The 18,190-nt window shown below is 37.0% G+C and overlaps 1 protein-coding gene across 2 annotated transcripts in view; it reads left to right on the top strand.

Moving 5' to 3' along the window:
* The window catches only part of ERLIN1 (ER lipid raft associated 1), a 610,419-nt gene that overhangs the window by 344,308 nt on the left and 247,921 nt on the right, over positions 1-18,190 (top strand). For both annotated transcript variants that reach the window (XM_044056735.1, XM_044056736.1), the window contains exon 9: positions 10,018-10,109. In XM_044056735.1, coding sequence (XP_043912670.1) covers positions 10,018-10,109 — 92 coding nt within the window. The remainder of the gene's footprint in view (positions 1-10,017; positions 10,110-18,190) is intronic.

Genomic DNA, 18,190 nt, shown 5'->3' with positions numbered 1-18,190 from the left:
CTTGAGCAGGGGGGAGTGTATAAGTACTTGGGAAATGATGAAGGATTGGCAATAAAACATGAACAAATGCGAGTAAAACTTAGTAAGGAGTACTTTAGAACACTTAAGTTAATCCTGAAAACAGTGTTGACATCTAGGAACAAAATCCAAGCTATAAACCAATTTGCTCTTCCTGACCTAACTTACAGTTTTGGAGTGATTGGCTTGCCCCAAAATGTGTTTGACGGATTAGATATTAAAACAAGAAGGATGCTTCATGTTCACCAGATGATCTATAAAAATCATTGTATACCAAGAATGTGTATTCCCATTTCCGAATGAGGGCTGGGCCTCCTTGAAATTGATTATACGTATAGCTCTGCAATCATGGGACTCCACACATGTCTGCTGACCTCACGATACCCAAATGTAGTGAAAGTTTTGAAACCTGAGGAGAGTAAATCTAAAATGACTTCTTTGCCTAACCTATCAGAAGCATATCGGCGTCAAGAAGGAATGGAAATCAAACCAGAAGTAGATAAAAAATAGTAGCAACTGAATGTGCCAAGAAACAAAAGAAAGAATATAATGTGAAGGAGCAGATGAAAAGGCAAGAAATGTGGAAAATGTATAAATATAGTTGCAAGTATAGAAAACTTCTTGAAGAACCTCATGTTGATCAGGAACGAACACAGGAATGGTTAAAGAGAGGTGAATTCAAACCAAGAGATGAAAGGTTAATATTAGTGGCCCACGATAGTGGTCTATGTACACGGTTTGCAAAGTCTATTGAACATGTGGGTGAAACAGACCAGTGTAGGCTTTGTAAAACCAAATTGGAAACTGTCGCACACCTCGTTGCTGGCTATGACGTACTAATGACAGAAGGACTGTATACTGAAAGGCATAATAATGTGGCAAGACTGCTGCACTGGGGATTGTGCAAACATTATGGTATTGAAGTGGCTGAAAAGCACTGGAAACATGAGCCACAAATCACACAAAAAATTAAGTCTACATCACATGGGATCATCCATTACCAACAGTTCAAAAGGTAGATGCTAGAAAACTGGATATAGTGGTCCAAGAAAATAAGACAAAAGTAGCATTGATCATTGAAATCGCTACACCCAGTGACTGCAGTGTTCTGAGCACAAAGAGACACACAGTTATAAAATGTCAGGATTTGCAATAAAGAAACCAGAACAATGTGGAAAAAAGATACCCAGATAGTTCCAGTAGAAGTAGTAGTAGTAGGAGAAGCAACGGATCTTATAAAAGGGTGTACAGTCATAATTAGATATGCTACCAATACACGTACTGGGCACACTGCGGGTGCTGCGAAGAGCACATTTGGCTGACGTCAAAGAGTGAAACGATACTAATTTTAATCATACTTTGACTTAGGAATGGGGTCCATTCTCATCATGGTATTAGAAATCCAAAAGATTTAGAGAAATTAACGAGGGAAGCAAAAACAGTAGACATGCACAAAGATTGTTTCAAATTTCATCAACACCCCCCTTTTTTCCCATTTTCTAAATGGGATTGGGGTGTTGTGTCAACTGTCTTCATCTCTCTCTCAGTGCCACTCTTCTACCTTGTTTGACAGTCATGACTAGCTGTTGCAGGTCTTCTCTCATACAATCCACTCATATCTTTGCTGAAGGCCGTCATTTCTTCTTGCTTGATTCCTGTGTGTCCCAAATCTTCTTTACCAGATTGTCTTCTGCTTTCCTACACATGTGCCAAAACCACAGCAATATGTTCCTTCTTGTGACGACCCACAACTGCCATCCAGTAATCAGGGAGCCTCAATCCTCACCACTGGCAACAGTGGGGGACATTCACTGAGAGGATAACAGGTACACACACAGTATTTCCAGATGCAGCTTTCTGCATTAAGTGCAGTTTCCCTTGTGCACACAAAGACCACATTCAGTCCGGGGCTAGTTTCTCCCTCTTCCTCCAGATCCCCAATAAGACTCCCCACTGGCACAGCTGTAGAGTTGAGATCCTAGCTGAGTGACCAAGCCAAAACCTCCAGCACCCTCTCTGTTCAACTAGTGCTTTGTGTCCCTGTCCAAGTAACTGACAGATGCACACACACACACACACACACACACACACACACACACACACACACACCTGGGAAAGGCAGGCACATGTTCACTAGCTATGTCCCCTTCTGCCCAGACTATAAGGAGTTTTCACTGCCACCAGTCACTCCTGCCAGCTACCTTAAGGCCCTTAACAAAGGGTGTCGAATCTTACTGTGTAATATTAATATTAACACAAATGTTAGTTTGACCAAGAGCAAGGCTATTAGGAGTGGCCCACACAGTGTCACCAAGTAAATATACAAGTACTCTCAAAACATAAATATTTCTACACAGATCAGTCACAATGAAAAGTTTAAATAAATTTAATAACAAGTAATAAAAGAACAAGACTATACTAAATATATATTCACAGTGACATTAGAGTTCAAAATCACAAAAAATATTTAAAGTAACGTTGCAGTACAAGCTCAGACAAATAAGGAAAAACAAAATCTAAACTAAGCTTCACAATATTCCTTACTGAATCTAAAATAATTATACTATTCCCTAATAACTTACTATTAGAACAAGGCAGATGTGGTGAATGGGTCTTCTTGTTGTCAGGTCCAAGACAGAATGCAGAATGTTCTGGCTCTACAAGAGACGTCTCAAAGCAATATGTAAAATATTACTGCTGGGATAGCTTGCAGAATGACATCACTTCTTGTCATCTGACTTCTAATTCCCAGGCAAACCCCCATTGCTGAAGCTGGCAGTATTTAGCATCTACCTGTAAAATACTCATACAAGGGCTTTTGCTCAGATCTTTGGTAGATGCTGGAAGTCCTAAAACAATTGTATTGCTTCATGCTTCCAAAGAAGCAATTAGTTCACCCCAGAGACAATACAGAAAGCTTCCTAGTACAGACTTTGTGTCTCTAGCTGCATTGAAAACTTGAGAGATGGCTTCTTTATGGCGTAGCCTATAAAGTGATTTAACTTAAAATATTTTTTCTAAAGTTTACTGGACTGAGGTTAACCCTCTGTATTCCAATTTCCACTGTTGAGATACATTTAAACAGTTACAATAGTGCATGTACATTTCTGTTCTCTTCTAGTAGGGCACACTGTGGATACATCATAAACAAAGCACTTTGTAAATACATTTTCAACACAATCTGCACAGAGCAGTTTGATATACAGTTCTAATACATTTGTAACACAAGCATCTTGTATAAATTAGTTTGATAGTCACAGATGATATAAAATTATTTACAAAATTCCAGCTAGCTGTGCTGGCAGTCACACTTCTCTGCAACTGGAGCTACTTGAATTTATTGTGTGTTGCACACTGTGAGACGGACAAAACGAAGACCTCTTACCACCCATATGAGGCACTTCATCTTCATGATATCCAGCTTCCTCAACTGCTTTGCCTTTACTGCCCAAGTTTCTGTACCATACAGAAGTACTGCCTTACCACTGTTTTGTACACCTTACCTTTCAGCTGCTTTGTCATTTGTCTGTCCCACACTACCCTTGGCTGCAACCCCTCTGATTCTAACTTTGACCTCTTCATTCAGACTTCCCTTCTCCTCAGCTGTCCTTCCTAGTTACTTGAAGCTGCTAACCTGTTCCACTGTTTTTAAAGTCTATTTCATTTCTTAGTTTTTTTCTGATTTCCCCAATTTGCTGCCATTACAACTTGTTTCGTATAGTCATAAACATGTATAAACATGTAAAGATACAAATAGCAGTCTATGATTAACATAAAATATAAAAACTGCATAACAAATAGATTAGGACTAATATAAAGTAGAAAAATTGCATAGTTGTGTCTAAAATTACATTGCCACAGGGACATGTTTATAGTACACTTATATTTACCTCTCAGCCCCTTAGTGCAAACGTTCTGGACCAAAAATAAAAATAATAGGAGTAGAATGGCCCATAATCGGGGACAGATTTTTAATATTGCTCTTATAAAGTTAAAAAGTTACTAGAATTCCAATGTTTGTATTAGTATGAATTTCCTGAAGGGTATGCAGTCTATAACCAATAACTGGATCTGCCCATGGAACTTGCCATCTTAGTACTCTCTTTTTTTTTTTTTTTATTCCCTTCTTCCTCTCTGGTAATAGACTTTCTCCTGATATATCCTACTTCCCTTCCTGCTTTACCTGCTTTCTAGCCTCCACTCTCTTTAATTCCTTAACATTCTAATGTCCTTTCTTCATATTCTTAGACTAACCTTTATCTATACCAGAATTTATGACTGAAATTTACTCTCTAGTTCTCCTGACAGAAAGAGTATATGGCTTTTATGACCCATTACTTATTCTGTTATATATTTTCAAGTATCATTATGTAACATGGATATTAGGAACTCTCTTCTATCTTGTATAAAATGTATGGTCAACTTTGTTTGCCTTATATTTTGCTTATTTTCTTTTATTGTATTCACATATTGTACTTCTTTGTTATTGTCTTAATATTTGTAACCATTGTTCAGTTTTTTAATTCTGTTAAACGTGTACTGTGGAGCTTTTCTCCCCTGGCCTTCACTGAAAATGGGCTCATAACCAGCTGGACCTTCCCAGTAAACAAATGTCAAATAACTAACTAAATAAATAAATAAAATGTAGTGACCTTACTCCTTGACGATTTGCCAGAAAACAAATTTTACAAGGAATAGCCCAAAAAATGAGAGACAAATTCTGAATATTCTGCAAAATTCTAGACTGTTAAGAGGTATGTGTCACAGTAATGAGCAAGTATTTGTACATTAGTCCTCTTTGTATGTTTGACATCACTGATATCAATTTTATTTTATTTTTATTTTTTTATTTTACATTTGTTGACCGGGCTAGTCTGGCTGGATACATGTCCATTTTCAGCAGAGGCCCGAGGAGAAAAGCTCCACTAAATACTAAGTACATTACATAAAAAATCATTACTCTTAAGAAATAGCAAAAATTGGAAGTCAAAAGACCATCCAGAGGGAAAGATAATTTTAGAGAGAAACATATATACCATATGCGGTTCATTTACCGTATGCAGTTCATTACATATTAGCATTACATATTTGCAATTACTTATTAGCAATTATACATAAATTATGCATAGTTAGATTAGAACAGTTAAAGAGGGAAAAAGAGACAGGAAGAGATAAGAAGTGTGTAAGAGAAGAGGTTAGTCAGGTGCACTGCAGGAACAAAGCCAATGGTTTAGGTAGTAAAGTTTAATTTTCTGTTTGAATAGAGGCAGGGATGTAGTCAAGGTTATGTCACTAGGTAAGAGATTCCAACTTCTACCTATAGTGTTAGTGAATAGAGAACCACCTGCTGTATTGTTTACCTTTATTGATTTTTGTCATGAGTTTACTAGAGGAGCGAAGTGAGTTGAGATTGTTGTAAGGGATTAGAAGTTGAGAGAGTATAGGGGTGTTGTCAGGAAGGTGTAATATGTTGTGGGCTATAGTGAGTTGAGGGATTATTAGGTAGTTTTGAAATTGAGCCAGCCAAGTTGTTTTAGGTTTGTACAATGGTGGGTCCTAAAGGGGTTACCAGTGGCGAAGCGAGCTATGTTGTTATAACAAGTTGCAAGTTTATTAAGATTGATTTTCTTAAGGTTTGTATAAATGGGGGAAGCATATAGGAGAGTAGATAGGAGATGAGATTGTGCAATTTTGGTTCTAGTTGCTGGGGTTAGAAAAGGTTTGATGCGATATAGGGATCCAATTTTTCTGTTAACAATCTTGATGGTGTTGTTTATGTGCTGATCGAAGGAAAGATTATTGTCAATGGTTATCCCTAAGAGTTTAGTGGTAGGATCAGGTGAGATAATGGTGCCATTATTTGAAGAAATGGTAAAGTTTAAAGGAGGGGACTGAGTGGTGGGGGAGAAGAGGAGGAGTTTAGTTTTTTTGGCATTTAGTAGGAGAAACAGTCTAGAAAACCAAGTTTCTACTGTGTTAAAGGTCTTTTGAGTCAATGAGGTCAGTTCAGTAGAGGAAGGGGCTGTGCAGATAAGGGTAGAATCATCTGCATATTGTATGCAGGTAGCTTGTGGGATAGCACTCTGAAGGTCGTTTATAAAGAGGGAGAACAGAAGTGGACCCAGAATGGAGCCCTGGGGAACTCCGATGGAAATAGGCAAGAGTGATGAGATATGGTTTTCCCAAATTACTGCTTGTTGTCTGTTGCTAAGATAAGATTTAAACCAATTAGTGGCCAGTTTATCACAAGAGAGAGATTCAAGAATGTGCATATCCTATATCCTTACTTATCAACAGAACTATCCAAGAAGGAACCATCCCTGATATCTGGAAAGTATCCTATATTATCCCACTGCATAAAGGTGGGATAATATAGGACCATGTCGAAAGCTTTAGAGAGATCAATGAAAAGAGCGGAAGAGAGAGTGTTGTTGTTTCGATTTTTGTTGATGGTATCTACAAAGGATAGAAGGGCAGTGGTGGTGCTGTGGTGGGGTCTGAAACCATGCTGGCAGTTTGCTATTATGCTGTGAAGAGAGAGATAGTGTACAAGTTGCTGATGAATACATTTTTCCATGATCTTTGCTAGGGGTGAGAGAAGGGCAATTGGTCTAAATTTGGAAAGGTCAAGGGAGGTACCACCTTTATGCAATGGGATAATATAGGATACTTTCCAGATATCAGGGATGGTTCCTTCTTGGATAGTTCTGTTGATAAGTAAGGATATACAATTTCTTTGGCAGCTTTCTGAAGGAACAGAGAAGGGAGCTTGTCAGCAGAAGGGGTGTACAGGATTTCAGTTTGTGAATGAGTTTATAGATGAAAGAGGTAGATATAGGTTTTAGAGAGAAGTTGAAAGAGGAGGTGGTTATGTTAGTTGGTATATGAGAGTTGTTAGGGTTCATTTGTTTGGCTAAGGATTGAATAGTTTCAGAGAAAAAATAGTTGAAGACATTAGCAGTCTGGAGAGGGGTTTCTGGGTCAGTATTTAGAGGGGAAGGAGTTTTAGCAGTCCCTGGGGAGAGAAGTCTATTTACTGAGGACCAGAACTGTTTGGAGTTGTTAATATGAGTTTCCTGAAGTTTACAGTAGAAGTTTTTCTTGTCAGAGATTATTGATTTTTTTGCAAGATTTCTAAGCTGGCGGAAATTAACTAAATCAGGGTTTTGTCTATCACATCTCCATTTTGTCCATGCTTTGTTTCTAGCATGCATGAGTTTTTTAGTGTTGGAGGTCAGCCATGGGGCAGGTTTGGTCTTAATTCTAATAGAGCGCTCAGGAGCATGTGTATCAAGTATGGATAAGAATGTAGTATTAAACAATAATACTGCTTCCTCCAGTGGAAGTGATTTTAAACAATTCCATTTACATGCTCTCAGATCAGCTTTAAAGAGGTCTATGTTAAAATGCTTGAGAGATCGAATTAGCCTTGTATTTGGGAGGTTAACATATTCTGATTTTAGTCTAGTAATGTAGGTTAGGGAGTAGTCGCTGATGTCATCTGGCAAAGTACCTACTTTATATTGTTTGTTAACTTTATTTGTGAGTATCCAGTCTAGTATACTCTCTTTATTATTGGGCTTATTGACTCTTGTAGTTGAGGTAATAGTTTGTGAGAAACCATGTAGGTTAATATGAGAGGAGGGATTGTCATTATTAATAGTGTTCCAGTCTATGTTAACGTCGCCAAGAATTATGGTTTCTTGGGGGTAGGTGGTAGAAACCCAACTTAGAAAGTCTTCTAATATTGGGATGTTATTACCTGGGGGAAGATACAAACAAATAATGTAAATAGATTTTTTGGTATTAAGTTGGAGTTTAATAATGATGGCTTCTGTTTTGCTATTTTGGTTTGGGTATGCTGGTTGAGTAGTGATGTTAAGTTGATTTTTGAAAAGTATTGCTACTCCACCACCCTTGCGTTTTAAGCGGTTGTGTCTTACTATGTTATAACCTTGAGGTATAATCTCTGAGTCTTTAGTGCCTGTGTTTAGCCAGGTTTCAGAGAGGCAGAGAATGTCAAATGAGTGGGTATCTAAAAGGGCATGGATGAAGGGTATTTTCTTATTTATGCTTTGGATATTAAGGTGTCCTATAAGGAAGTTATTATTGAGGTTAGGTGAGTGGTTTTGGGGAGGTGGTGAGTTAGGGCCAGGGTTGGGGTGGATGTCTCCATCTTGTAGGGTAGGATTAACTAGTTTAGTTAAGAAGTTCCTCTTTTGAATTGTTAGGGTTTTGGTTTTTTTGTTAGATAGTATGGGGTAGGTAAGGTGATGTTGCCTGTGGTATTTAGATAGAAGATAGCTAGGGGTGGAATTAACATTAGGGTATGGTGTGAAAGTGAGTCTAGTAGAAGTGTGTGTTTGTGAGGAGATAAGATAGTTGTTAAGTGAAATTTCAAAAAAGGTGAGATGGTACGTTGAGAGAAGGGTAGTCATGATTAAGACTGAGAGTAAAGGCATAGTTAGTATGTAGGGAGTCATGATTTAGTAATTTGAGAAGAGAGGCGGCAGAGAGGAAAGTATAAGGGGAGAGATATGAGTGTGGAAGGAATAGAGGGGTAGTAAATTAATTTAAAGCAGATGGTAAGTAGGAATAGATTCTATAGGGAATAGAGAAAGGATGGCTGGAGAGGAAAGAGTATGTATAAGGAGAATAACATATCAAAAGCAAAGATGTAGCTGTTATGTTACTAAATATCACTAAATAATGTATGAAGTAATAAGCATGTTAAAACAGTTGAGCTGAGCTTTTTAACTTTATAAATCAAGTCTTGAGTATATAAAGTTCTGTAATACACATTGTATGCATTATATGCAGCGGTTACATGCTAATGATTAAAATAGTTGCATCCAGTTGTGAAGTGACGTGGTATTGTGTTATTTAAGATGGCTGCTAAAGCAGTGTGAAATACTGCCATTGTTGATCGAAAGTAAATTTAGCAGAGTTAGCTCTGCTGCTATAGAAATCAAACTTGTACAACAAATAACATGTCCTGTAGTAATCGTGCAACAGTTGAGCTGAAGATATCCATGCACTTCTTTCTTCCCTTACAGAAACGTTGGTGATTTCCTGCTTAATATCTTGAAAAGGAAATTGTTGGGGTCTGGTATAAAAAAAAATGCTTCTTAACCTTAAGATGGCAGAGAAAGATAGGAAGAGCTGGCTGAGAATTGGAGTAACTGTGAAACAGTGTTATATGCAGAAGTTAGAAAATGTATAAACATCCTGTGGAGAAAAATGAAAGAAGTAGAGTGAAAAGGAGGACATGCTGAGGACTTGGGAGAATTTTTGGGGGCTGGGCAAAAAATGAAATCAAGTTAAAAAATTGTAGAACTCAATCTAATGAAAATTTAAAAGTAAGCATTTTTACTCAAACTCTGCCACTCTCTCTCTCTCCCTGTCTCAGAAACCCTCTCTCTCTTAAACACACACACACACACACACACACACACTCTCCCACACACGCACTCACCCTGTATGCCATTTCTACATTTGTACAAATATGTAGGAAAGAGAATTACAGAAAACAAAAGGAATCACTTCCATTTCACACTTGAAACCACACCAGCAGTGATTTTGGAAAAGAGCAGTTGATCTCAGCATTGTAGATTTGAAGTATGCAAAATGTGTCTCTCTTTTTGAGTTAGGACTTGAGGAGGTATTGAAGGGTAGCCTGTCCTTTTTAGTATCCAGTATAGATATGTTTTCTTTTGCTGTTCCTGTTTCAGAAACAGTAGCATTCTTTTTTTTTTTCCTTTTTTCCCAATTCCTGACCTGAAGTCTCTCTTTTTTTTTTCATTCATTTATTTATTCTTGTTTATAGACAAGGAGATGATGGCACATATTGGTGCTTTTTGATGTAACTAAAGCTTGTCAGTCACACCTGTTTGTGTTTGTACATTTATTTATACAGCTATGTATTGTGTCAGCAACTGGATGTTTAAGTAATGTGGTTTTTTGTTAGATTTTTCATCAGTTTATATTGTACTTTTGCAGGGAAGCAGAAAAAACAAAACTACTAATTTCTGCACAGAGGCAAAAGGTGGTTGAAAAGGAAGCTGAAACTGAAAGGAAGAAGGCTATTATAGGTACCGTACCGCTTTTACCTAAACTTTATTTTTATGTTGCAATTATTTAAAGGAAAACTCCACCTTACAAATAAAAAAGTATGTTTTTTCACACGTATCTCTGTTTTCCTAGCTATTTTAGCACCTCAAAATCATTTCAACCGCTTCTTATAGAATTTTAATGTTTTCTGCAAAATGGCTGTCATTGGGGCTTGACATATCAATGTGATCTTATTTTTCTTCAAGCCTTTCTCTTTCCCATAATCCATTTCAAGTCTGCTTTATATAAGTCATGCTAGACATAAGGAAGTAGTAGTGTATTCCCATCCCATTGACATATAATGGGGTTAGTGTAAGTCACTGTCATCTTGTGTACCTTCTGTAACGGGACTGTTTCTTTTATTTCTTGAATGGCTCTCATCTATGTCTTAGAGCTTGTTTTACAGTATACTAAGAAATTGTACAGCTGTAACCAAAACGATGGCTAAATTGCAGGCTTTTGTTCAAAGTATCTTTTTGTAGTCCAAGATAATTGATAGTCCCCTCCCTCAACAATTTGGTAAATGTGATCATAACTCTTAACTGTACAGATTTTTGCAAAATGTTTTGCCTCAAAATTTTGGTCTGTCACACAAATATTGTGTGGGGGTTTTGTTTTTTTTCTGGCAAATCACTGGAATAATCTGAGGAATGAAATCACTAAATAATGACACACGTCTGAGTTTCAGACTCCATGTCCTTTAGAAAATACATTTTAATACAAGCCCTGATATTCTAGCTACTTTCTAAGTGTATAAGTTGTCCCCCAGTTATGTAAGGCTTTATCCAGATTTCTTGGGCTAAGAAGTTTAGCTGTATGTTGAATATACTTGACAAGGATTACAAGAAAAAAATTCTGACTTTTCTCTAAATGTAACAGACATTTTTGATACTACATTCAAGTTATCTTAAAGGGACAATCCCAGTGTTTAAAATTTGGGTCTAACTCTTTTTGAAAGGGGTAGTGACAACTTTCTTATCAGCAACACCCACTACATTGCATCATTATGGAACCCCTCCGTTCCATATCGGCTTACTCTAGATGAGTGCAGAGTATGCTATTCCGTTAAAGTTTATGTTCCCCTAGGGAAACACACAACCATTTTCATTCTATTCTAGCTAATTTACTCCTAAAAGCCCTTATTCTCAAGAGCTAAAAGCTCAAAATGTGACTATTCACAGAATGTATTTTTTTTTACAAGTTATCCTTTACAATTACGCAAGTTCTGAAATGATTTTGGAACTTGCTGCATGTGTAAAAGACAGCTTGTAGAAAAACAGATCACTGAACTGTTATTTTTGCATGGTCAAGAAAAGACTCGCTGCACACTAAAATGAAAAGTGGTTGTGAAGGAAGGAGAAAAAAGTACTTAAATTGAAATGCAATGAGCCTTGTAATCACATTACAAGTATATGCAGACTAACTTGCAGAATGACGTTCATTGATCCTTTCTTTTTTTTTTAATTATCATTTACTAATGCAGCAAACCTAAGAGTTGCTGCCTTCGTAAAATGGATTGCTGAATTAGCATTCCAGTACTTCTCGAGTGAGCTAGTGAGATTTCATTTGTTAGAGAAAAAGATGCTGCTCTCCTCTTTGCTGCTTATTACAATTAGCAGCCATGATGCAGTGCCTCGTTTTTTTCCTTAGCAGCAGTCTGGTTAGTTAATTGTTCAAACTGATGTTGGAATTTTTGCATGTTAAGTTGGCTTCATGTCATTGCAGTTTTGGAAAAAAGGGAGGGGGTCAGCAGTAAATTAAGTTACTAAACCTTGATCTAATCAAATGAACCTCCCTGGAAAGAGCTTAACTAGAAAAAAGACAAAAAAAGTTTCTCCATTAAAAAAATTCACAACACACACACACATAGGTGTACATTAAGTAAATGTCCAAAGCAAACATTTTAGAAGAAACAAAAATCTAACAGAAAGTAATTTGAAATATTGCCTACAAAACACCAGGAAAACAGAACCTACAACTCCTACCATTATTTCTTGGCAACACCATTTTGATAATTAGGGATTCCTTTCATTTGCATTCAACAGCTTTATTTTATTTTATTCTACAACTTACTTATGTAATAGATCTAGTCAGCTGATCCTTTTCAGCCACAATGTGGCACAGACAGTTGTGAAAAATTATTTTTAAGATTGTTCTCTGGAGGATGGGGGGGGGGGGGGGGTGCAGTAGCCAAGCTGAAATATTTTTAAAATAAGGGATGCCAGACAGGATAACTTTACCGGTGATGGATAACCAATTAAGGACGTTTATACTGTCAAAATGGTACCTTCTTTGGTTAACAAATAGAGCAAATCTGCTTGTTGTAGTTTTGACTGCTTGTAGTGTGAAGGTACTTTTGGCTCAGTTGAGGCTTAAAAGTAGTAGTGCATATTCCACTTTAGGAATGAGAGCATTTTTAGTAATGTTGAATAACATGGGCAGGAGTGTAGGTAAGACACTAACATAGTAGGATCTGTGTGAGTATTTTGGATGTAAGGTTTTTGTTATGTGTAGAAAAGTTAAAACAGGTATCAAAAAGTGATTCCCACTTATTTTTGCTCCGGCATGTTTGGGATGATATTTCCTTTGATGTCTTTAAGGGGTAAGGATGGTGTGTTAGCTTCTTGTAGGTTGATTCTGTGGTAATACAGGATCCCTTTAATGGTATTCATGATTGATACATAACAGCATATGTATGATTTTCAGTACAGTCTGAATTCGTAAATTCTGGGTTCTTGTCTTTGTCTGAAAAGATCTGAAGCGTGCATAAACTAAAGCACTGCTGGGGATTCCCTGTTGGGCGAGGAAAACTATATTTTTTGTCTGTGACTGATAGAGCTGCTTTCTGATCCATTTTAGAAATCTGCTTGGCCTGGTGATTTTGTTGTATATGAGAACAGAGGATAGGTGTCACATAAGGAGAAGGAATAAAATGATGCTGTAAAGAGAAAAATAAAGGGTCTAATTGTCCAGCCCCGAGTGGGATCCCACCCATCTCCATGCCTGTCATTGCAGGCAGCACCTCATCTGGTGATCTCTGTTTTTTTTTTCAACACCTTTACTGAATTATCACTTCTGGCATAGGCAAACCTGTATTTATAAAAAAGTAATCAAACCATATTAACAAGTTCACATTTACATGCATTGTTTATGACCTATATTGTTCTATACAATATAATTAAGCCAGCATTACTTAACTTGTTCAGTTCCTGTCTTCTCTTAAACCTCTTTCCTCCTCCCAAATATTGTTCTGCATGTATTGTCCCCACAATTCTAATTTTTAATATGTAACTTACTCCTACCCTTTTCTAATGATCCCATGTCCTGTTTTTATCTCTTGTTACAATATGCACTACTTCAAGTATAGTTGGAGAGCTTTGACACATATCCAACATCTATTTCAGATTATGCACCAGTAGTAATCAAAATAAAAAATGCAGAGGAATGAAGTAAAGATGAGACACTGGTGTTTCCCCATCTACATGTTAAAAATAGAGGAATTTAAGGAATGGGTAGTTATTAGGGGAATATAGAAAATACTCCAGAAACTATAACTATTGAGTTGGATAAAATGAAGTAGAGTTTAAAAGTAGGCTGGAAATAAAAGAAAAAGATACGGTTAAGATAGAACAAGACTTATTTGAGAGGATGACAAAGGTGAATTTATTACAGAATAAAGGGGATCTCGCAGAACAAGAAGGGCACAACTGCAGAACAGAGCACTAAAGAGAAAATAAGGGATTACCTGGATAATATGCATGAATTTAGAAAGATTGCTGTTATGCAACTGTTTTTTAATAACTCCAAAGCACAAAACTTTTCGCACAATGACTTTTGTAACTAAAAGTAAACATGGTTGTTGCCAAACTTAGGGAGCCTATTACAAGAAAAATAAGCAGAGAAACTGTAGCAATATTAGATATTTCAGATTTTTTTTTATTTATGTAAAGCAGAGAAGTGGAGGAAATTAAGATAAAGCACAAATGGAAATATTTATGAAAAACTTAAATGTGCCAAAGTTAGAGGTAGGTTAGGCTGAACAATTAACAAGTAAGGTAGGAGGAGATTAGATAAAATGGTGATGTATAACCAGTCTGCAGGAAAGTCTTTAGGAATAGATGGTATTCCAGTGTATGTTTGAAAGTAGGAGGAAAGGAAGTGATAAAAATCTGGTAGGTTTTGTTTAACAGTCTTTTAAAAAAAAGGGGGAAGCACCAACATCCTGGAAAAAAATGCTGTGGCTGTAATACCTAAAGATGGTAAAGACTCATCAGATCCAGATTCATATAGGCCCGTTTCAATTTTAAGCCATGATTATAAAGTGTTTGTAAAGGCTAAAAGAATGGCAAAGGTGTCCCCAAAATTGATAGATATGGATCAGTGTAGTTTTATGTAGGGGAGACAAACATTTGACAACATTAATAGAACAATGATGAGCCAGAGGAAAGCAGAATATAAGAAAAGGTCACTGTTGCTGGTGGATCTTAATGCAGAGAAAGTATTCGACCGAATAAGCTGGGGTGTTATGATTAGGACAATGGAAGCATTCGTATTTCCTGATACAGTAATAAGGTTAATTAGGACGATATATGAGGGATAAGAGGCAAAAATCAAAGTTGGGGGGGGTTCTTCTTTGATAAGTTGGGTTTGAAAAGCAGATCCAGACAGGGGTATCCTGTTTCCCCCTTCCCCTTTGTTATTTGCATTATATTTTAGAACCACTGGCAAAGAAAATAAGGAACTCTGAAATGCAAGGATATAATTGATATGGTATTCAAGAAAAGTTGGTTTTATTTGCAGATATGTTTTGTACCTGATGGAACCAGAAAAGGACATCTTAGTTTTGAGAAACATTTTGAGACAATTATGGGTTTTTTCAAGATATAACATTTGTGAAGAGTAAACAAAGTCTGCAGCGGTAAACTACACACCCACAGATTAATTAGTTTAGCAATACCTTTATTTATAGGGACATTATAAAATGAAGTATTTAGGAGTATACGTTAAAAAGGGTACCGTTATGGCAGCTAAGGATATGTGGGGAAAGACTAAACAAAAGATAATACAAAAAATGAGACACTGGAATCGCTTACCTAAATGTTTTTATTCCCTTTAGTTTTATAAGCAGGTCAGGCATACTTTTTATCTACCAGAGGAAAAGTTGTAGACAGTAATTAGTAGAGAGTTGAAGTAAGAGTCAAATTGGTTAAGGTGAGCTTTCCAATAGAATAAGGAGATTTAAGATTACTTGATTTGAAGGGATAATTTAAAGCTACATATTTAAGGCTCTTATACATAACCCAAGCAGAAAGCTACAAGTCAAAGTGAAAAGGGCTGATGATGAAGCAGAGGAGGAATTCAAGAAATAAGGAAAAAGTTGCATTTTTAATACAGATCTTTAAAGAAAATAGTCATACAGAATATTATATTCATAAAGTGACAGAAGCTTACTAATTAATATCTAAGATAACATGTGAAAGGAGATTCTGCCGATATGGATGATTGTAATTAGGGGAACAGAGAATAGTCAAGCGGTACTGGAGTTTACTGAAGGAAGCTAACAAAGGAAGTAAGGTATTGGGAACCAATAATTAGAGAGAGAAAGGTAATAGAATGGGAAGAGGCCAAGAAGATGTTTGGAAGGCAGAGTACAGAAAAAGGGATAGGGGAATCCTAAATGAAAGACCTGCACTGGTTGAGTTTTTAGCTGATTCTTGAACAGAAGCTGCTGTTAAAAAGGGATGATTAGTAGGATATATAAAATATTGCACAATAACTGTATAAATCAGAGATCATCAGAAAAGATTGTGAATTGCTTATCTAATCACTGTTTCCAAAGAAACAGTGGGAAGACGTTTGTATGGCTCCCAAATGTTCAGTGTCTAGAAGATTTAAGATTTTTGCCTGGACATTTTTGCATAGGTACTTTTATATCCCAATCAGAAAGAATTTTTCCTCAGGTAAATGACAAATGTTGGAGTTGTGATGGGGAAGAAAACATACCTGGGAACATATGTTCTCTGAGTATGAAGTGTCAGACTTTAAAAATTGCTTACAGAATACTCTGTCAGGAATGCTGGGCAAGAAAATGAGTGTAAGTAGGGAAACGATTTTTTTGAGCTGGGACACAGGATCTGAATTGCCTATACATAGTAAGGCTTTGTTACGTTTAATTCTGGTGGCTGCCAAAAAAGCAATTACTTGAAAATGGAAATCAAAGTCCTCTAGTGATCTCTTAGCAGGAGACAGTAGATCATGTGACTTGATCAGACACAAGGAGATGGTCCATTGTGTACTGCAGGTAATAAGTTGCTGTAGTCCTCAATGGTCATCACCGGCTCTCCAGACCATTCTTAGGGAAGGAGAAGGAGACTTCCATCACATTTTTGAGTGGTGTCTGGAGTTCACTAGTGACATCTCTAGGTCACCTTCTACAAGGTGTCCTTCACTCTCCATAGAGATAGGGTGGAGATATCTGGGGATACAATGTCAGGCATGACAGGTTGCTGACTTAGTCCGTGTTTTAAGTGTGAAGGAGTCAGTGTTCCTCATTGTCTGCAAGACCTGAACATAGTACAAAAAAAAAACCTCATGAACTTGAGATGACTGGTGCAGAGCAAGGTGGCCTGTACCTCATCCAGTGGCATAGTAAGTGTGCCCTGTGCAGTTTTCAAAGTATGGGCATTCACAAACATGGTGCACTTTGTTTGATCACATATAAATGCATATTTTCTTTTGCATTCATCTTCCTGAATTTTGTGTTCTTTTGGACTCACCAACCAAACCACTACCATCATAGTAGCCCAACAAAGGTTAGCTCTACATCCCAGCAACAGGCAGCCCAGTAGCATTACCACCATGAACATGGAGATGGCGCACCATGTACAAAAGAAATGCAAACGCAGCACAACAGCACATCCACTGTCCCGAGGTCCAGCTGGTGACTTCAGCTTGTCTTCCTCCTTGGCCCACAATCAGATCAATGAACTTTTCCCATTCGTGTCTATTTCAAAAAGTAAATCTCAGCGCCCTGCAACACCTTCCTGCTTTCATCCCAGTCTAACACAAGAGGGATGCACAGGCAGTGATTGTATTTTTGAGGGGGATAGGGAGGCAGTAGTCATAGACGGGATTTGTGTGTGCTCACAAACAGTTGCCTTGTTAGTTTATTGTGAGCTACTATTTTTCCAGCTTTGAACATTAAGCCCTGGCTATTTTAGAGCATCTGTAACCCTGTAGCTTCTGTGGGGGGGGGGCGGCTTAATTGAATTATTGAAGAAAAACAATCATCCCCCAAGGAATAAACTGTGCTCAAAGACAAAATCCAAGATAAAAACAAAACAATAAAGCACAGATGCACGACCGGTAGCATAAAATAAAAACCAGTTTAATGATACGGTAAGCGTTTTCACAAAGTAAAATGTTCTTCCTCAGACCACAGAATACTAATGCCACATAAACTTTTATACTCTAAAATGATGCAAATCAATCAATTATTCAATTATTAAATTAAAACAATTAAAAAAAATCATCTTATCTTCATTTAAAAAAACTTCTGGCTTTTAAGACAGGTTAGATAGAGACTCTGCCATTTAAGCCAGGAAGTTTATCTGCTTGCATGGTTATGATCCAGTGTAATTCTCTTGTCTCAGTGAAGTTTTTCAAATCCCCACCATGGCTATTTGCCATAATAAGTTCAATAGCCCTAAGAGTAAAGTGATGTTCATTACCTGCTTCCATATAATTTTGGCAAGTGCATTGCATGAATCACCAATATTAATGCAGTAAGAGTGTTCCCTTTTGCGTTCCATTAGGGACCTATTTGTCTTGCCAATGTAAAAACAAGGACAAGCTTTACAACATACTAGATATATCAAATTTCTACTACGGCAGTTGGATGTGGCAGAATGTATAAACACTGGTGAACTATCTATGAAGGAACAAACAGTACATCTAGTACAAATGTTGGTCCCTGACAAATTATAATGGCTTTTCATGACCCTGTCACTATTTTTATAACACAATTGCCTTTTCAGGGACTTTTTATTTTTAAAAACAACAC

This window comes from Protopterus annectens, chromosome 14.part0 (assembly GCF_019279795.1).
Source record: "Protopterus annectens isolate FY-2018-M chromosome 14.part0, PAN1.0, whole genome shotgun sequence".
NCBI classification, from domain to species: Eukaryota; Metazoa; Chordata; order Ceratodontiformes; family Protopteridae; genus Protopterus; species Protopterus annectens.
This window is presented reverse-complemented; position numbering and strand designations above follow the sequence as displayed.